This window comes from Fonticula alba (genome assembly GCF_000388065.1).
Source record: "Fonticula alba strain ATCC 38817 unplaced genomic scaffold supercont2.5, whole genome shotgun sequence".
In the NCBI taxonomy this organism is placed as follows: Eukaryota; order Rotosphaerida; family Fonticulaceae; genus Fonticula; species Fonticula alba.
In genome coordinates this window covers 1073595-1093181 of record NW_009242975.1, presented here as the reverse complement: position 1 = coordinate 1093181, position 19587 = coordinate 1073595, and the positions used below count along the sequence as shown (strand labels likewise).

General features: G+C 70.6%; 4 protein-coding genes across 4 annotated transcripts; all 4 read right to left on the bottom strand.

Annotated features, from left to right (window-relative positions):
- Positions 1 to 2528: 2528 nt before the first annotated feature.
- On the bottom strand, positions 2529 to 10885 carry H696_03428 (hypothetical protein; the record flags this gene model as incomplete). Its single annotated transcript, XM_009497294.1, has 3 exons — positions 2529 to 9808; positions 9921 to 10611; positions 10718 to 10885. The coding sequence occupies 3 exons, from the start codon at positions 10883 to 10885 to the stop codon at positions 2529 to 2531; spliced, it is 8139 nt and encodes a 2712-aa protein (XP_009495569.1).
- Positions 10886 to 13016: 2131 nt separating this feature from the next.
- On the bottom strand, positions 13017 to 15519 carry H696_03427 (hypothetical protein; the record flags this gene model as incomplete). Its single annotated transcript, XM_009497293.1, has 3 exons — positions 13017 to 13375; positions 13622 to 15137; positions 15436 to 15519. The coding sequence occupies 3 exons, from the start codon at positions 15517 to 15519 to the stop codon at positions 13017 to 13019; spliced, it is 1959 nt and encodes a 652-aa protein (XP_009495568.1).
- Positions 15520 to 17035: 1516 nt separating this feature from the next.
- On the bottom strand, positions 17036 to 17722 carry H696_03426 (hypothetical protein; the record flags this gene model as incomplete). The annotated part of the gene is made up of 1 exon (XM_009497292.1): positions 17036 to 17722. One exon carries the CDS (start codon positions 17720 to 17722, stop codon positions 17036 to 17038), a length of 687 nt encoding a protein of 228 aa, XP_009495567.1.
- Positions 17723 to 17858: 136 nt separating this feature from the next.
- Positions 17859 to 18825, bottom strand: H696_03425 (hypothetical protein; the record flags this gene model as incomplete). The annotated part of the gene is made up of 6 exons (XM_009497291.1): positions 17859 to 17884; positions 17990 to 18071; positions 18205 to 18359; positions 18469 to 18576; positions 18684 to 18726; positions 18823 to 18825. The coding sequence occupies 6 exons, from the start codon at positions 18823 to 18825 to the stop codon at positions 17859 to 17861; spliced, it is 417 nt and encodes a 138-aa protein (XP_009495566.1).
- Between the last annotated feature and the right edge of the window lie 762 nt (positions 18826 to 19587).

The following is a 19587-nucleotide window of genomic DNA, read 5'->3' as shown; positions in this document are numbered from 1 at the left end:
CCAGCTTTCTTTTTTCTCCCTCCTGCTGCTGCTCGGTACCCGCATGGTGTCGCACCTCGGGATGGAAGGCTGCTGCTGCCAAGGTCGACCACCGGTCCATGGGAATTCCCTGCCAGGCCCGAAGCACTTTCAGGATCCTCGTCGGCGATTGGGGAAAAAAAAGACGCTCATACAACACATGAGACAAAAGGATGGCCAAGAGAGGGGGGGGGCATCACGGCCCCAAAGGAAAGAGGGCCCTCGGGGTCTGCCATGGCAAGGGGAAGACCAAGCCCCCCCCCCCCCCCCCCGGGCGCAGTGAGATTCAGACACCCGAATCGCGGGGCTCCCCCACCAAGAGAGAGCGGCATCCCGCCGCCTCCCTCGTCCACCAGGGGGGGGGGGGGTGAAACACAGGTTTGAAAAGGGAAAAAGCCCAAAATCACAGGCACACACACACACACATGGGAAAGAGAGGGACGACACAAAGGGTATATTTCGAAACGGGAAAAAAGGGTCGATGATGATGGGAGGGAGCCAACTGCAACACACGCAGGACCACCGTCACATGGGGGGGGGGGGGGGGGGGGGGGGGGGGGGGGGGGGGGGGGGGGGGGGGGGGGGGGGGGGGGGGGGGGGGGGGGGGGGTGAAACACCCACGAAAAAGCCCGGATCGTGGGTGGGGGGCGGGGGTGGGGGATGACCTTTGGGGAGGTGGGGCCAGCTGGGGGGAGAGGGACGACGGAGCACCTGGCAGGCCCCACACACTCTCACCGCCCGAACCGGGGGGCGGCCGGACCGGAGAATAGGTGGCTGGGGCCATCGTCGGCAGGGGGGTTCGGGGGATAGCCGTGTCTTGTCCTGTCCTGTGGCACCCCTGCGCGGGCAGGCCCATGCTCCCCCCGCCTCTGGGACAGAGGGGGCGCAAACATGGGACGGGAGCCGCCTGCACTCCCATGGCCGGGACGCGGCGGCAAGCTTGAGACAGAGGAAGAAAGAGACAGCCGGCCGTATGGCAGCGGGTAGACGTGCGGGGGGGGGGGGGCGGGGGGCCCGACCTATGCCACAAGGTGTGGCCGGGCGTCGTGCGGCCGGGAGGCCGATCGCGATCGAATTTCATATGAGCTTCCCACATTCGTGCTGCCTCCCCCCTCCCCCCTCCCCCCCTTGTGGCTTGCCCATCCGCCGATCAGCCTTTGGGGCCCTTGTCGTATGGACCGCCGCGGCGCGGCCTGAGGCGCGGCGAACCGGCTGCTGGCTGCTCGGCGCGAGCCGGACACATGCATATGGCGCCGCGTGGGTGGCGGGGTCGCCCTTTCAGCCTCCGCCATGCTTGCACTCCCCCCCCCCCCCCGGGTCCCGGACATGTGCGTGTCCGGCACGACGCCCGCGGGTAACGGGTCTGGCCAGGGCGGCGCGGGGCGGTCCCCAAAAAAGAGCCGAGAGGAGGGCAACTGCCCCGCCGTCAGCTGGGCCCCGGAGCAGACACACATGTACTCCCCGGCCGGCGTGGTGCGCGTGCGGGTGTGCACCCCCCCCCCCCACGCCCTGGGAGGGGCCTGCCGGCCCGCTGGCCAGGAAGCGAGAGTGTGTCTGCGCGCGAGAGGGCGGGGGGACATGCTCTTCGGGGCTAGGAAAGACCCACATAGACCGGACTTTCACGCGCCGGGATACACTCGCAGCCTGGAGGGGCGCCACAGTCGTCGCCCCCCCCCCCCCCCCCCCCGCGGGCATCCACAGGCACGCACAGTACGCTCTGATGTTCGTATGTGCACACATAATGCTCATATGTGCATGCTTTCCGCTGGCTCCCGCCCGGGCACCTTCACTTGGGGGAGACCGGCTTCAGGCCGCATTCCCCGGCCAGCTTGGCGTGCGGCCTGGCATGTGCACAAGTATTGCTGCGCCGCCCCGTGTCCCGAGGATGGATGGCCCGGAAAAGAGAGGGCTAGGGAGGAAAAAAAAAGAGCAGCCGATCAGGCCAGGCGTGCGCAGAAATGCGCCCGGTGGCGTTCGATCCCTCGCCCTCTTTCAAGGGGGCGCGCAAGAGAGCGCGTCGGTGTGCAATAGTCGTGAGGAGCAATGTCGCGATTTGGAAATGCCATTCGGCCATGGCATGATCTGGGCAGATCAGCCGGCCAAGGCTGTTCCTCTGACTGTGTCCTCTCCGTGGCCCACAATCGACGCCCGCAGCCACCGCACGAATGCGGCCATGCCACGCGGGCCGGGAGCGAGATGTGTGTGTGTGTGTGTGTGTGTGTGTGTGTGTGTGTGTGTGTGTGTGTGTGTGTGGGTGTGCGTGGAAGGGAGAGAAAGGTCAGAGTATACGGCAAGAGGGGACATACACGCAAGCCCCACTCGCAAGTGACATGATAGGCTTGTCGGGGTATGGAAGCATGCACGGGGAAAAAAAGGACAAAAAAGAATGGATCCATCTATCCGCCGCTGGCGGGGAGTGTATGTATGTGTGGGTGTGTGGGTGTATTTGAAAGAGAAAGGGCACAGGCCTCACCAAGGAAAGGGAGACCCGCCATCGCGGCAGCTCGCAACTAGAAGGCGTCCATGTCGCTGCCGTCGTCGGCCGACACGAAGTCGCTATCTGAGAAGGCCCCTGTGTCGAGGCCGGTGCCAGCGCCAATGCGATGGTGATCCATGGAGCCAGGAAGAAGCCCGGCACCGGGGGCGCCGCCGAAGGGAGAAGGAGGCACCATCATGGTGGGCCCGGCGCCGCCGGCGCCACCGGGATGGAAGAGCGGGGCCCCGGCCCCAGGCGCTCCGAGCCCCGGCGGCTGGGGAATGAACAGCGAGGGGGTGGGAATGCTGGCCAGGTTGCCGAGGTCGAAGACCTGCGGGGCCATACGCCCGGACAGGGGGGCCTGCTGCTGGGCGTGAAGATGCACCGGCTGCGGCAGGGCCGGGCCGCCAGGAGGGGGGGCCGAATGGGTGGCCGCGGTCGCGGCGGCTCCCGGCAGGGGTGGCGGCGCGGCCGAATACGTGCGCGACATGGGCGCCACCATCGGCACGGGCTGCTGCTCCTCGGCAAGAGGGGCCGTCGCAGCAGCCAGCTCCTCATACGAGGGTGGCGGCGAGGGCGGCCGGGGAGCCAGGCCCTCGGCCGAGGGCGAGGCGGCAGCCGGCTGAGCGGCAACCGGGGCCGCAGCCTGGGCCGCAGCCGGAGCCGGCGGCGAGAAGAGCGACAGCAGGCGAATGGCCGCCGGGCTGCGATCCGGATCGGTGGGATGCTCGGCCGTCGGCAGCGGATCGGCAACAGGGGCCGGGCCCCGCGCCGGGGTGCTCGGGGCCACTTCGGTGTCTGAAGAGGGAATCGACCCGGAGCCACCGGCGGCAGCCGGCCCGGGGAAGACCCCGTTGCCGGAGAGGCTGCGCGCACGCCGGGACGCCCGCCGGCCGAAGGTCGCCTGCTGCTCCGGCTCAGACTGCTCGGACTCCAGGGCCTCGGGCATGCTGCCAAAGCTGGCGGTAGTCGCCGGGGCCGGCCCCGCAGCGGGGCCCCCCGCCCCCGGGGCAGGACCCGACAAGGGGACCTCGCGCGGCGTGAACAGGAACGACGAATCGCTGAAGTCCCCACCGCTGGCCGAGCCACCGCCCCAGTGCGAGCCCCAATCCCGGCTGTCAGCCTCGGACTCCTGCCACTGGTCCAGCCGAGGGGAGGGAGCAGCCCCGGCCGCGGACATCGGCGCCAGCAATGGGCTGGCCTCGGTTTCCACCTCGCCCGTGGGGTTGTCAAATTGCAGCCAGGAATCCGCCTCATTCTTGAGGGACGCCTCGCCGAGGATGGCGTTCTTCAGCTGCCCACGCGACCAGGTCTTGTTTTCGGTGAAATTCAGACGCATGCTGCCTCCGCGGGCCGCGCCGCCGCCCGAAGGCCCGGCCCCGCTGGTCCCGGAGGACATGCTCCGGCCCAGGGTCCGGCCAATGGTCATGGTCTGCGCAAGCAGCGCGGACGAGGCCGACCCCCCGGCATGCGACCCGCCAGGCCGGACCCCCGCTCCGGGGGGAAGAGGCGGCTTCTGGGTGCGGGCCAGCCCGGTGCCGACGGCCGAACCGCCGGTCGGATCCATCACCAGCCGATGGTCGCCACTGGCACCGGCCCCCGAGTGCTGGGCGGTCCGAACATCGGAGGCGGTCAAAACCAGGCGCCCGTCACCGGCCGGCAGGTCGAAATCGTAATCCTCCTCCTCCTCCTGGTGCTGCTGCAGAATGCTCTCCGAGGTGGCGCCGCCGCGCGCCGACGCCGCGCGCACTTGGCTCAGGGCAATCACCTGCCCGCGTCCGGAGGGGGTACTACCGCTGCTGCCGGGCGCGCTGCCGCCCTGTGACGAGGCAGACCCCATGCCATGGCCGAGCCCCGGCGAGGTGGTCCCCCCAGCCAGCGAGGCCGAAACCATCGGCGACGCGGCGGCCGAGGTGGAGAACTTGATGGTCGACGCGCCAAAGCGGCTCAGCGCGAAGGACGGATCCAGATCCTCTTCGAAGGCGGATTCCCAGTCATCATCGCCGCCGCCGCCGCCGCCACGGCTACCGGACGTGTCCGTGCGCGGGATTTTCACCGGGGGCTGCTGGGCCTCCGGAGGCGGCGAAGAGGCCGATCGCCCGACGAGCGACTCGTCCGCAGATCGCTGGCCGAGGCCCGTGACCAGGTGCATGTTATCCAAGCTGATGAGGGTCGGACGACCGCCGGCGGCCTTCGGCAAGGAGGCCACCCCGGTCGGGCGAGCCGCCAAGGCCCCGGGCAAAACCAGGCCGAGCTGGGAAAAGTTCCGCCGAGCCCCGATGGCCGGGGCCCCATCGAAGTCCAGATCCACATGCCCGTCCTCCTCCTCCTCGGAGTCCACCCACTTGGCCAGGGGATCGACTGGCTGCTTGCCGGAGGCGGCCCCCGCCATGGGGGGCATCCCCGCCGCCGGGGCCGGGAAGGTGGTCATCCGGACCGCGGGCCGGGCGGCAGCCCCACCATGCTCCTGCTCCTCCTCGTCAGACTCGACCCACTTGGCCAGCGGGTCGGCCGATGCCGGGGCCGCCGCCGCCGCCGCCGCCGCCGTTGGGGCCGGTCCCCGGGGGAGGAAATCCTCCTCCTGCTCCTCCCCGTCGGACTCCTCCACCCACTTGGCAAGCGGATCGATCGCCGGGGCCCCGGCGGAGGCGCCCGGGCCGATGCTCCGGAGGCCGGCCGAGGAGCCGAAGCCGGTGTCCTCCTCCGACTCGGCCCACTTGGACAGGGGGTCCTCGGCCGGGGGGGGCTTGGCCGGGCCCATGGGCGCCGGGGCCACACTCAGCCCGGGCGAGGAGGCGGCCGACTCGCGCGCGGTCACCATGCCCGACTCCGAGGGGCTGCTGAGGGTGGTGGCATCCACCGACGCGCCGCCAGCCAACGGGGCGAAGTCCGGCGTGCGAACCGGCGCATCCGAAAAGAAGACCACCGGCGGCGGGCTGACCGGCTTGGTGCTGCTGGCGACCGGGAGCCGCAGGACCAGCGGATCCGAGGCGGCCACCGCATGGTCCAGAACAACGGTCGTCCGGCCGCCGAGGCTGGTGGTCACGGCCGGAGGCGGAGACGCCACCCCGACCGGGGCAGCAGTGGCCATGGCAATCGGAAGACCGGGGCCCCCCCCGGTCGTCGGGGCAGGGGGAGCCACCCCCTTCCGAGAGCGGTCCTCCTCGACCGGGGCGGCCCGGGGCACCGGGACACCGGCCGGAGCCTCGCCCGGGGGGGGCGGCTCGGCCACGGTGCCGGCCGGGCTGTCACCCGGCAGGCCGGTCATCGCGGCCGGCGGGGTGGGGATGTCGACAAAGGTAGGGCCCTTCACTTCAGTGGGTGGAGTCACATGTCGAGGGGGAGACGCCGGGCCCTCATGAAAATGCGACTGCGCCCCGTTCGGCCGGCTGCTGCCAGCCATCGGGGGAAGCTCCGCTGACAGGAGGCTGTCCGCCTGGTGCATGGCAGACAGGAAGCCGGCTGCCGACGACTCGCCCAGGTAGGCCGGGTTGGTGGCGTGGCCCGGGGCGGCGGCTTGGCTCCGGCCGGCGGTGGTCGGTGACACATGGCCAACATTGGCAAGACGCTGGCGGAGCTGGGCCACGGCCCGGGCGTCGGCCTCCACGTCGGACTGCTTGCCGCGAGCCGGGGACAGGCCAGCCGCCGGGGCGCCGGCCGAGCCCGCATCAAAGACCAAGTCCTCCATCAGGCCGGCCTGCTGGGCCAGGGCCATCAGGTCCAGGTGGGCAGTCGGGGTGTCCGGCGCCGCGGGCATGCCGCCCCCGGAAGCCGTCGGCCCCAGACCCATTGCCCCCACATCCGAGGCCCCGGAAACGAGGCTGCTCCGTTGGGAATCGATCTCCCGGTCGAGGAAGGCCATCTGCATGTCGAGGATGGCATTGAGCGAGCGGATGCACCGGTCGAAGGAGGACTCCAGCACGAAGGACTCCCGCTGGTCCGACGTCCGGCCCAGGTCGTCCGAATAGGCCACCATCCGGTCCATGGCCTCCAGGACGCCGGTCAAATCCTCCAACGTGCGGTGCCGATGGGCCGTCAGCCGGCGGACATGCTGCAGCAGCCGAGCCCGGTCCTGGACCAGGCGCTGCTGGGCAATCCCGGCGGCGGCCACCTGCGCCGTCAACCCGGCATTCCGCTCGCCCAGTTGGGCCACCTGCGCGTCGAGCGTGGCGACCTGCTCATTGGCGGCGGCCAGATCGGCCTCCAGGCGCCGGGTGGTCTCGTGTGCCTGGTCCAGGCGGGCGCGCAGGCGCGTGGCCTCGGAGGTGCCACGGTCCAGGCTGGCCTGGAGGTCGGCATTGCTGGCCTGCAGGCGCTCCTGCTCGGCCAGCGCCCGCCGATGCGACGCCTGCAGCTGCCGGACCCGGGCGACACTGGCCAGCAGGCGTTCCTGCTCCGGGGTCAGAGCCGTGCCGGGCTTGATGGCGGCCGCGTCCGGCGTGGCCCCGGACAGCAGCAAGTCGGCCAGGTCCTGCTCGGACAGGGGCGACGCCGCCCCGCCGGAGGACGCCGGCGAGGCCGATGCCGTGCTGTCATCCGGTGCCCCGGCACCAGGCAGACCACTGCCCAAATGGTCGGCCTCATCATCGGACGGCAGGTTCAAGGCCCGGCGCAGGGCCCGGTCCGAGGCCACATACCGGTTGGCCCGCTGCTGGGCTGCCCGGCCCCGGGCCACCGCGGCCTCCAGCTGCTGCTGCGAGGCGCCAAGGGCCAGACGCGCGCGATGGAGCTCGGCCTGCGCGGCGGCCCGGTCATCGGCGAGGCTGCTGGCGGTGGCGGCCGCCGCCTCGCGCTCGGCCTGGCGCTCAGTGCGCAGGGCAAAGAGCTGGCGCTCCAGGTCGGCCGCCCGGCGCAGGGCGGCCGCATTCTCGGCGTCCCGCTCGGCCAGGCGCAAGTTCAGCGCCTCCGAGTGCGCCAGCAGGCTGGCCAGCCGCTGGTTCAGATTCCCGACAGTCAGCTGGTGCGTGTCGGCCGCGGTGCGCAGGGCCTGCAGGTCGGCCTGCGCGGCGGCCAGCGCCTCATTGGCCCCGGCTAGGGCCTCCTCCAGATCGGCGATGCGCCCGGTGGCGGCGGTCCCCTCGGCCGTGAGCTGCCCAACGCGATCTTGCAAGGCCGCGCACCGGCCCAACAGGCGCTTCGAGGGGAGACTGATCCAGGCGGCCGCCCGGGCGTCCCCCTCGGAAGACATGTCCGCCATCCCGCGACGGGCATTCTCGGCGGCCAGCTGCCCAAAGAGAGCGCTCTGGCCATCGTGAAGCCGGCGGATCTCCGCCGTGTAGGAGGCCGACTGCTCGCGCAGGGTGCGATTCAACTGGCGCTGGCTGTGCAATGCCTGCGTCAGCATGTCGATCTGCGACTGGAAGGCCCAATCCCGCCGGGCCTGGTGCTCGGCGGCCGACTGCGAGGCCGGAGTCAGGCCCGACTTCTCGAAGTCGGCCACCTGCGCCCGGAGAAGGGTATTCTCATCGGACAGGGCTTTGATGCGTGTCCGGCAGAGGGCCAGCGAGGGGGTCCGCTGCTCGACCTCCTTCATGGCCGCCGCCTGGGCCTCCAGCTGGGCCACGCGCTCCTGCAGCCCGGTGGCCCGGGCTTGCAGCGCCTGCCGCGACGCCCCCTCCGCCTGGAGGGACTCCTTCAGTGCCTGGACCTCGCGCACCGAGGCCGCCAGCGACTCGGTCGCCAGCCCGGCATCGGCCCGAGCCTCGGCCAGGCGAGCCTCGGCATCCTCCAACTCCAGCCGCAGGGAGTGGGCAATGTCTCGCAGGGCCCGCGCCGAGAGCCCGGCATACGGATGATCGGCCGCCTCATCCGGGTCCAGGGCCCGGTCGGCGGCCTCGGCCTCGGCCTCGGCCGCACGCGCCGCCGCCGCCAAGTCCGCCTCGGCCTTCAGGCTGGCCAATTGCTCGGTAGCCTGCAGGAGTTTGCCCGTCAGGAGCTCCACATGGGCATGCTCCGCGCCGAGGGCATCGCGCGCCGCGCGCAGGGCCTCCTCATTGCCGGCCAGCCGGGCCAGGAGCTCCTGCTGCCGGGCCACCTGCTGCTGGCTCTGCTGGCTGCTGGTGGCCAGCTCCGCCTCCAGGGCGGCCCGCTGGTCCAGGCACTCGGCCAGCTCGCGCTCGGTGGTGGCCTGCTGCGCGCGCAGGTCCACCAGCGCCGCATGCATGGCAACCAGCTCGTCACGCAGTTGCTGACGCTCGGTCAGGATCTGCGGCAGGTGGTGCTCCAGCGCCCCGTACAGCGCGGTCAGCGCATTGGCCGCCGAGAGCTCAGCCGGCTCGGCCGGGTCCTCGGCCGGGGCGTACCCCTGCGAAGCCGCTGGCTGGTCGATCGCCGGCTCGAGGGCCGGCGGGTGGGGATGCTGGGCCACGGGGGCCGGCTCATCCGCGCCGGCCAGCGAGTGCTGGTCCAACAGGGTGTTCAAATTGGCCACCCACTTGAGGAGCTCGGTGGCCTGGCTACTGATGGAGACCTCGGCCGTGGCCGCCGCCGCCGCCGCCGCCGCCGCCGCCGCTGCCGAGGGATCGCCCGCCGTCGGGGTCACAAGGGCCGGGTGCTGCGCAGACCCATGGGCCTGGGCCTGGCCAGGAGCCTGGCCATGATCGAGGCCGAGCACCGGCTCCGGTCCCAGAGCAAGCCCGCTGACGGCGGCCGTGGCAAAAAGAGCGGCCTGTGCCGCGTCCGACGTCGGGGCCGGGGCCGGGGCCGGGGCCGGGGCCGGGGCCAGCATAGGCTCAAGGGCCGGCTCGATGGCAGGCCCGGGCGGCGGGGGCTCGGCATGCGGCTCGGCATGAGGCTCGACGATGGACCGAGCGAAAGGCTCCAAGAAGGGCTCGGCCTCGGGGAAGCCGGCCATGTCCAGGCCGCCGATCGGCCGCCACTGGGCTGAGCCGCCAGTACTCTTTGGCGAGCTGACGGCGGCCGGCTCGAGGCCCGAAGTGGGAGCTGGGACCGGGGGAACGGCGACCGGCTGTGGCTCGAGCTGCGGCTCTGGCCCCGGTGCCGGCTCCGGCTCCGGCTCCGGCTCCGGCTCCGGCTCCGGCTCCGACAGTGGCCAGAGAACATTCGAGGCCGTGGCTGTGGTGGTAGCCGACGGGGCGGCCGTACTCCCGGGAGATACGGGCGTCAGGAAGAAGTGCGAGATGTCCACCTGCTGCTGGGGCGGCGTGGCATGCGGTGGGTGGGCCAATTGCTGTGGCGACACGGCCGGCGGGGCATCGGTCACGGTCATGGAGGAGGCCGATGCCTCCAAGGGGGCCTGCACCGGCTGGAGGATGCTCGGCCAGGCGGACTCCTCCTCCTGCTCGGTGGTGGGAGCTGCAGGAGGGGAGGGAACAACAGGGAAAGGGGGCCGCGATGAGCCATGGTCAGAGAGGCGACACAGGAGAATGGGAAGGGGGGGGGGGGTCTTGCCGAGAGGGGGCCATACCATTTGCGGCCGGGGCCGGGCTTGAGTGGAAGGTGTCCGGGGTGGGCTGGAAGGTGACGGGCCCCGGGGCCGGGGGGGTTGTCCCTTCAGCAATGGGGAGCGGGAAGAAGAGCTGAGAAAAGTCGGTGACCGGCTGCGGCTGCGGCTGCGGCTGCGACAGTGGCTGTGACAGTGGCTGGGCCGCCCCGGGGAAACCGACGGCCGGCGGAGCAGAGGGCGGCGAGACAGCGGCCCCGGCGGCGGTGGCGACGGCGGGGGCACCAAACAATGCTGACGCCTCCAGACCCGGAGCAGACATGGCGAAAAGCGATGAGGCATCCGGCGCCGGGACGGACCCGGCAAAGAGCGACGAGGCATCCGGCGCCGAAGTGGTCGCCGGAGGCGGAGAAACCACCTGAGCAGGGACCGGCTCGGGCAGAGACCCAGAAGCAGGGACCGGCTGGGCATGGGCGGCCGACCCGGCCACCGGCTCCGGAATGGCCGCCGGGAGGGGGACTTCGGCAGGGGGCTCCGGCACGACCACCGCCGAGGAGACAGCCGGGGCGGCCTCGGGGACAGGCTCGGAGACAGGCTCGGAGACAGGCTCCGGGACGGGTGCAGAGGCAGGCACCGGGCCGGGCTCGGAGGCGGGCTCGGCAGCGGGCTCAGAGGCGGCTGGCGCGCTGCGCAGCCGCGCAAGACGATTCATCATCTGCCAGCACGAGGCGGGGAGAGAGGAGGGGGGGTTAGGCGTTGAGCAAATGGCCGACGCAGGGGAAAGGCGAGGAGCGAGGAGTCCCTCCGATGAAGCATCATACCAGGGCCCGGCCTTTGCGCTTCTGTGCCGAGAGTGAGGGGTCGGTGGTATCCGGGCGACCGGCGGCGGCCTGCTCGTCATCGGGTAGGCTCCCGGCGGCCGAGCCGAGGGCAGGCAGGAGAGCGCGTGCGCCCCCGGCAAAGTCCTCCCCTCCGGTGGCCACACTCATGGGGAGAGGCTCGCCGAGGGAAGCGTGGGCAACCATCGGGCGGGCGGGCGGGGGGGCGGGGAGGGGGGCGGGCGGGGAGGGGGGCGGGCGACCGGGAAAGGGGGAGACTGGCCCTTTGTTTGGGAGGAGTGTTCGTGCGCACGCGTGTGTGTGTGTGTGAGAGAGAGAGAGAAATAAGACAGGCCGAAAGGACAGGTGCCAACAACGGATCAACAGTTGCGAGGGGAGGCGAATGAAGGCAGCGCAAGAAGAGGGGTCGAGACCGAGAGTGAGAGCCGGACCGGGACAGACACGCACGACTCAGAGGGGACGGGAGGGGAGGGGGGGGGGGGGCCAGGGCCGGGGAGGGAAGGGGCAGGAAGAGGAGAAGAAAGGGGGGGAAAAGACGGGAAAGGAGAGATAGGGCCGGAGAAGAGTAGGGGGTGCCGCGGCCAGCCAACCGGAACCGCGGCCACTTGTCAACCTGCGCGGCGAGGGGGCGAAAGACCGGGCGTCGGTCGCGGTGCGGCCAGTAGCGTAGGCTGCGCGAGGGCGGGGAAAGGGGGGAATGGCCGAGGGGGGCGGGCGTCTCAAGTGTGCGTGTGTGTGGGGGGGGGGGGGGGGCATCGACGCGACCGCACACAACCCTCCTCCTTGCTCCCTTGTGGCTGGCCAGGCCGGACTCGCCCGGTGTCCGCCTTGACACGTTCCGGTCTCCGGGCAGAGAGTCGCTGTTGTCCGGGCAATGTGCGTGCGTGCCGAGCCGCAGGCAAGCCGAGACGTGTCTGCCCGGGGGAGAGAGGCACCAACCAACGCACACGGCCCGGCCGTTAGCCGCCCCCTCCCGCCCCCCGTCTCTCGAGCGAACGGGTCGATCGTTGGCGTCCCCTCGCCTGCCGCCATTCCCCGTTCCCGGCTCCGGAGACGGCTGGCCCGGCGCGAGTCATCTGCCGCCCTGCCCTTGGACGACAACGACACCCGGCGCCCACAAAACCGCAATCGTCGAGCCTCCCGCGTTCTCGAGCCGACGAAAAAAAAAGAAAGGGCGCACTCGCAAACGGGCAGCCGTATGTGCGCACGGGCACCCGCTGCAGCCAACACCCTTTGCCCCCGCTTCGGCGGAGAAATTCTTTAATTGCCCTAGGGCCAATGGCGGGAGCGCCGGCGCCAGGACTCAACGAGGAGGACCAACCGGCCCCGCCCGGGGGCAATCGACGCTGTCAAATTTTCAGGAGCGCCCTTTTACCCGGGCATTCCCCGAAAATCTGGCCTCCAGTGAAAATCCCTCCCCATCTTGGAATCCCTCACGGCGCGCGGGCATTGTTTCTTTTTTATTATTACTTCTGTTGTGGCAGATCTTCTCGGCCCCTGGGAGGGAGGCTCAAGTCACTTCTTCTTCGCCTGAGATCTCCCCCTCACCGCAGCGGAGAGGAGGGGCCCTCGTCACACGGCGGCGCGGTCGGATGGGGGGGGGGGGGGGGGGGGGGCCCCAGCCCCCCCCCGGCCTCGGGGGGGGCCCCCAAATCCGCGCCCCCCCCCCCCCCCCCCCGCGGCGACATCCCGGGGGGGGAAGAGGGGAGGGAAAGACACCCCCCGCCGAAGCCCCGCGGGGGGCGCTTCTAACGGGGCGAACCGGGCACAGGGGGGGGGGGGGGGGGGGGGGGGGGGGGGGGGGGGGGCGGGGGGGCGGGGGGGGGGGGGGGGGGGGGGGGGGGGGGGGGAGGCCGCACGCACACGCCGGTCCATGGATGGGACCCACATACGCGCGCCATCCGGCCCCGCCCACGCCGCGCATATCCGTGGCGGCAGAGAGAGAGAGAGAGATCCTCCCCGCCGAAGCCTCGCGCGGTCGCGCTTGACACGGTGCAACTTGGCACGCGTGTGGCCCCGGCGCGGGCGGCGGCGGCGGCTGGCGGCGGTCCTCCTCGGAAGACAGCTGGGTGGGCATCCGCGGGCAAAGAGGCAGCGATGCAAGCGCCCCCCGCCCCTCGCCCCGGTACATCCTCCCCATGTCCCATCCAGGATGTTGGCCGTCACAAAACACGAGACTCTCCCTCGCCCCCCCCCCCCCCCCCAGCTCCTCGCAGGCCGGCCCCGGGCGAGAGACCCACCGGAGGCCGGGACAGAGGGGCGGGGGGGGCCAGCCGCAGGCTCACGGCTGGCGGCCGCCAGTGGACGGGCCGGATGGGGACCCGCCGGCCGGGCTGCCACCACGAACATTGGCCCGGGGAATCCCGGCATCCGAGCCGCCCCACATGGCACGCGAGGGGGTGTGGCTGCTGTAGATCTTGAGCGGGAGCCCGGTCGGCCGGGCCTGGCCCGGGGGGATGACCACCTTCGGCGAGGCGAAGCGACTGCGCTTGCCCTCGGCCGCCGAGGCGCCGTGCACATCGCCGGCCCCGGCCTCGGCCGCCAGCTCCTTGGCACGGGAGCCCTGGAGCTTGCGGGGCAGCTTCGACGCCAGCTTGGTGATGAAGGAGTCATGCGAGGAGGAGGCCTTCAGCGCGTGAACTGGAGGAGGACGCCCCCGCACAAGGAGCAAGGGGATGCAGCAGCGGTCAGGGTCAGCGGCGTGTGGGGGGGGGGGGGGGGCACCTACATGAAAGAAAGGGGCTCAGGCATTCCGGCACACGGGCATGCAATCATCCTCCAAGTATGCAAGGACACAGGCCCGTCGTGGGCGGGGGGGGACCGCGCGCGACCGGGCGCCACCCGACGAGGGGCCCATACACAGCAGGAAAAGGGGGCAGGACGCACGACTGTCGTGGCTTCCCTCCGGCTGGCCGCCGGCCATTTGCCGGGGCTCGGTGGTGATCGGCCGAGAGGGCTGGCCCAGCAGGCCGAGATTCTCCTCAGACGAAGAGGGGGGAAAACCGCCGGCCGCCAGGTGCCCGGCACTGCCGCCGCCAGCACCACTACCCGGGTACCCGAGAGCCGGGCTGTCGGCGGCCGGCCGGCCGAGGTGCGTGGCCGACTCGACGCCCGCGATGTGGACACCCGGCGAGGCGGACACCGCGGCACTGGAGGCGCCGGGCCCGGGCCCGGGCCCGGCGAAGCTCACCGGCGGCGAGGCCGTGCCTCGTGGGGATGTTTGCCGTGCCAGCACATCCAGGGGCGGCCCGGGCTTGCTGGCCTCGACGCTCTCGTGGATCATGCGCGACACCGGGGTCAGGATGCGCGGGGTCTTGGCTTGTGCGCCGTCGCCGGCGCCCGAGGCGTCGGCTCCGGCCCCGGGGTGGGCGCCCTCGCTGCCCGGCGGGACTTCCTCCCGGGCATAGTGATATTGCACCGAGGAGGGGTCCCCCAGGTGGAAGGTGGTCGAGTCGCCGCCATGCTTGAAGCCCCTGGAGTCGCTGCTGCGCCAGGGGGCCAGCTTCCGGCGCAGGGCCGTCAGCCGGCTCATGCCGCCGCCGGGGGAATCCGGCCGAAGGCCATGGTGCGTGCCGGGGGCGTGGGACACCGAGCCAACCGGCGAGGGGGAGTCCACGCGGCGGGCCCCGACCACCGGGCCACTGGCCGCCGGTCCCCCGGCCCCGGCCTGCCATTGCGCGAGGGAAATTTGCTCGGCCGGCGCACTGAGGAAGCCAGCCGACCGGGAGACGCCGGAGGGGTCGACGATCGGCGCGCCCCCGGCCCCGGCCTCGCTGCCGATCACCTCGGCACGCAGAGCGCGGGCCAGCTGCACGAAGGCATCTGTGGCAATGCAGAAGGCCATTTCCCCGCTCGACGGGGCGCTTTCCCACCGGCGCGAAAGGTACACCCCCAAGTTGGTCGGCTCATAGGTCAGCACCATGGGCGGCAGCTTCCGCGGGTCCACCTGGGGCACCACCGGCCGGCGCTTGGGCGAGATGCTGCCGGCGCGGCTGGACGGCCGGCTGCCATAGCCATGCCCGTGGGCATGGACCTGCTCACGCTGCTGGATGGTCAACTTGAAGTTCTCCCGAGCCAGGCGGCTGTAAATCCCCCGGCGCCACTCGTCCAGGGCGACGGAAGATTCGGCCCGGCGACGGATGGTCGCCACGGCCGCCTCGCTGGGCACGCGCCGGAAGTGGTACAGCAGCACGCTGGTCGTCAGGATCCCCGGGCCATTGGGGGTCCCGGGCCCCGGCACAAAGTCATAATACAAGCGAGTACCGTCCATGAGGACGCCGGCCGAGTAGTGGGGCGCCTCGCCGGAGTATGCTTCATCCTGCACCAGGCCCGTGGCATTGACCACACCGATGGACCGGAGGTGCGCACGGACGAGGGCCTGTGCCGCGCGGAAGTCCAGGATCTGTCATGAGGCCCGGGGCGCGGGGCGCGGGGCGCGGGGCGCGGGCACGGCCGTCGCAAAATGTCCCAAGCAATTGACCGACACCCGGCACGCAGCCAGAGAGCAGGCGAGCGGCGGGCACATTGTGTTCGACAAAGGTCGCGCGTGATGGCCGAAGGACGGGGGTGTGGCTGATCAGTGGTCATGGAGCGATTGCCAGGGAGAAGGCCCCCAGGGGGGGGGGGGGGGGGGGGGGGGGGGGCAAAAGGGGAAGGGCAAAAACACCCGGGCAGTGAAGAGCCCCGGTCTCATGACGCACACCAGCCGAGGAGATGTGGTTCGCCTCGATGTTGCCCTCCTCGATGTAGTTGGGCGCGGTGTAGAGGTCGAATGGCTGTGACATGGTGGATGTTGCGCGTGCGAGAGTTGGCTACCAAAAGAGGGAGGCAAATATCGGAGCCCGAGTGCGGGTGTGTGCTATCGAGGCAGCGCGGTGGTGCGTGTGTCTCCGCCGGTGAGGACTCGGCAGCGGCTGTTTCGGCGGTGGCGCGAAGTGGAGGGGGATCCGGGGCCAGTTGTCCCAGAAGCGGAAAGGGGGCTTGCACAGAGCGAGTACCCGTGTCTGTCGGTGGCTTTACACGTGCGCTCGGACGAGGGGAGGCGGAAGAGGAAAGGGCTGCGAGGGCATACGAGGGGGGGATGGGGAATCATGGTGATAGGTTCTCCCCGATGAAGGAGGGCACCCACTGGGGCGCGTGAAAAGGGCCACGATCGCCACGGCTGCCGCATGCATGCCCCGGGACAGCATTCTCCCGGCCGGGCGCCGGCAAGGGCCTACCTCCCTGACGGGCAAGGGGCACATGCTCCCGAGCCAAGGACAGAGCGAGACCGCTCGGTGGGACAAACAAAGGGAGGGCCCGGTGATGGGAGGGCAGCCAGCGGGGGAGGATGGCACAACCGCAGAAGGAAAAAGAAAAGACACACAAGGAACCTCCCCCCTTCTCCAGGATCCGCGGGTCAGAGACGCGAGCCCCTCTGACGGCGGCGGGAATTTCCCGCGGAGATCGGCACCATCAAGCACGCGAGACTCGCGAGGACGCCCAGATCGCAGGTGGCCGATCGGAGGGGGCACATTGCGGGGGAGCGAGGGGGGCAGCCAGCAGCCAGCAGTCAGCAGCCAGCAGCCAGCAGCCAGCAGCCAGCAGCCAGCAGCCAGCAGCCAGCCCAATCATTTGTGGGATCAGCCAGCCCCCCCCCCGCCCGCGTTGCAAGGCCCACCACCGCGAGGCGGGGGCCGAGGAATTGGTCTGACCCACAATGATCCCCCAGCGTGATCAGCTGCTCGGATGAACACATGTGACTTAGATCGGGGTATATAAGCGCCACTCGCGGGCGGTCCACCCGCCCCAGGGGTGCCGGCACACAATAAGGGCCCTGGCCGTTTGTCGCCCATGTCTGAGTCCGGCTCCGGGGCTGTCTTCCCCTGCCGGGCGCATCGCCTCCTCTCATCTGCTTTCCCTCCCCCCCCCCTGTTTGCCCCTCTCCCTCCCCGACCCGTCGCCTGTCGTGTGCGCTTATGCCTGCCCCCTCTTCTGCATGTGTGCGTGCAGCTCCTCCCCCTCCCGCCGTCCTCTCCGTGCCCCGCCTGCGTGGTCCCCCTGCCCCTCCTCTCGCATGTTTTTTCTTTTTTGCCGGCCGCACCATGGCCAAATGGCTGGCATCCTACCCAACCGCCTTTGACTATCAACCACACCTGGCGCCCTCTGGCAAGTGTGTCACCGGGGCTGTGTTCTCCTCTTTATCCCTCCCCCCTCGGGAGGGTGGCGGACCTGTCCCAGCCTGACCCTTGCTGTGGCTGCCACTGTGGCTGGCAATCAGATGCGGCGGGTGTCCGGTCGTGGCCGGTCATGGCGGCCCCCTTAGGAGGCGCCCCCCCTGGGGCGCCCTTCGGTGCTGGCAACATGCTGTGGGCGGTCGGCACCGCGTCGAACTCGCGAGGATGGCATGGCCGAGGATGGCGGGCGGAGATGCGCGTGTACCAGGATGCGCGCGTGCGTGTGTATGTATGTGCACGGACAGGCACACGATGACGTGTGTCGGTGGCCGGTTGTGCGGCCAGGGTAGGGGAGGGACCCTTGCGATTTGCGGCATGACATGCCCCCCTCCCAGCGGCTTCCTGCCAGAGGGAGGGCGTGCGCGTGCATGCCCAGTCCTGATGAGATCCGAGCGCGATCCAGCCCCCGGAGTGTCGTGCGATCGGGATGATTGGCGCGTGCGTTTGCTTCTCGGCGCGCGTACGTGCTTCTCGCGGCCCTCTGCCCCTCCCCGATGATCGGGGGCCCCTTTCGTCTTCCTTTCCCCCCCACAGCCGGGCGGAGGGAAGGACGGGGGGGGGACCCCCGCCCAGTCGCGGAGTGCTGGTGGTAGTGCGCGCTCCAGCAAGCCACCCGAGACCCGGTCAGTGGACTCGACATGCTGGGATGGCCATCAAGACATCCCAGGGGTATAATTTTTGCCGCAGGCACTCCTACCCCTCGCCGGTCGCCTGTGGCTTTGCCGTTGCCGGGAAGCTCGGCGATCCGGAGGTGTGGGTGTTGCTCTGCCATTCCCCCCCCCCTTTTTTTCCACTTAGCAATTGAAAAGACACGCGGCGGGAAGAGGGGCGGATGTGTTTTTATGATACAATGCACGTCTATGCGCGCGGCGGGGGGAGGCGTAGAAAAAGACAGAGAGAAGATCCCATCACACGCCGAGGATCTCGACGAGGTCTGGCGACCGGGGAGGGGGGAACACCCATCGAAAGGAGGCCCAAGGTCAGTGACTATCCGAGCCTAGACGGGGAAAGGGGCAGAGTGGGGGGGGGGGGGACATACCCTTGGCCAGGACAAGGCCGTTAGTGACCGGGAGAGAGGAGAACAGCTCCTCGACCTCCTGGTTGGTCAGGGGCTGGCCGACCTGCAGGGATACGGCGACGGGCTGTGTCAGTGCGGGAGGAGATGACGCAGGGCCCTCCCCTTGGCCGGGAGGGAAGAGAGAGAGAGAGAGAGAGAGAGGCAGCAGGGAGCAAAGGGGGCAGGAAGGGGCGCACGCTGGTGAACAGGTTCCGCAGGACAGTGGTGTTCACGGCGGAGTTCTCGTCGATGCCCAGAATGTGCAGGGCCTCCAGGATGTTGTTCTTGGAGAAAACCGTCCGGGTGCGGGGGATCTTGACCAAGGCCTCCTCGAGCGTGAGAGAGCCAAAGTCTGGGCAGGGGTCCAGCGGACCCAGGGTCAGAGACGGCGCCAAGGGTGGGAGCAAGCCAGGAGGGGTGGGAAGGAGGAGGGGAGGGGGGGGCGGCGCCGAGGCACATACTGTGAATCTCGCCCGGGCGGGGGACGTAGCCGAGCGCGCGGACCAGCGTGTCCAGCTTGTCGCCCGAGACGACGCCGGTGTTGTTGATGTCGACAAGGAGGAAATACTCTGCGGGCGAGAGGTTAGAGAAAGGAGAGCACAAGGGAAGGGCCCGCCGGGGTCCGGGGGGCGGGGGCGGGCGGAGGCGGCCATGCGCGGGGCGGGTGTGTCGGTACCGCGGATCTCCTCGTCGGTGATGTTGTTGTGGCTGGGGGCAGACTGCGTTCCGCGCGGGGAGGACAGAGAGGGTCAGGATGGAGACCGGCAGTATGCAGGAAGGGGGGGGGGAGGGAAAACGGGCGAAGGCCCGCGCACCATGGCAGCGAGGAAATGGGGGGGGGGGCAGGCGAAGCAATCGGTCAGGCGGGCAGGGGAGGGGAGGGAGCTGTGGCTAGCTACAGTTGGGCTGCCAGCCGGGCGCCAAGAGGGGGCGATCTGAAAAAGACACGCATACATCGGGCCGCCCGAGACCGGTGTTGCCCATTCCCGCGGAACCAGGGGGGGGGGGAGGCGGGGGGCGAGCCGCTGCGCGAGCTCTCCCCTCCCCGTTGGCCGGACGCCGAGGAGATTGCACGCCAAGGTCTTTTCCGGGGGGTCGCCGCGCAGGCTGCCGGGGACCGGCGATCTGCGGGATCCCGTGACCGGCCGTTTTGTGGTGGCCGGTTTTGGGCTGGCGGATTTGAATTCGGCGCTACCGCCACCCTTGGCACGCACGGGCCTCCTTCCCGGCAGGGGGAGTAATACGTCAGCAGGAGCGGGGCCACAGGGGGGAGGCGCAGGCGCGCAGGGCGCCCCGTATGCGACACACGGGCCCGCGTCGCTCGACCAGCATGCCCCAGCGGCCCCGGCCCTGCTCCAGGTGCGTGGCTATCGCACCCGGCGCCCACCGAGATGGGAAGGACCGCCCTGGGTGTCTAGTTTCGGCCGGCCTCGGGCCGGGGCCGGCCGCCGCGCCGATCGGTCGACCCCCACTCAACAGTGGCGGCAGCAGCAGCAGCAGCAGCACCGGTGGTAAGGGCCGGGCCGGGCGCAAGGGGCTGGTCAGGTGCCCCCCCCCCCCCTCTCGGCGCCCATCTCTCC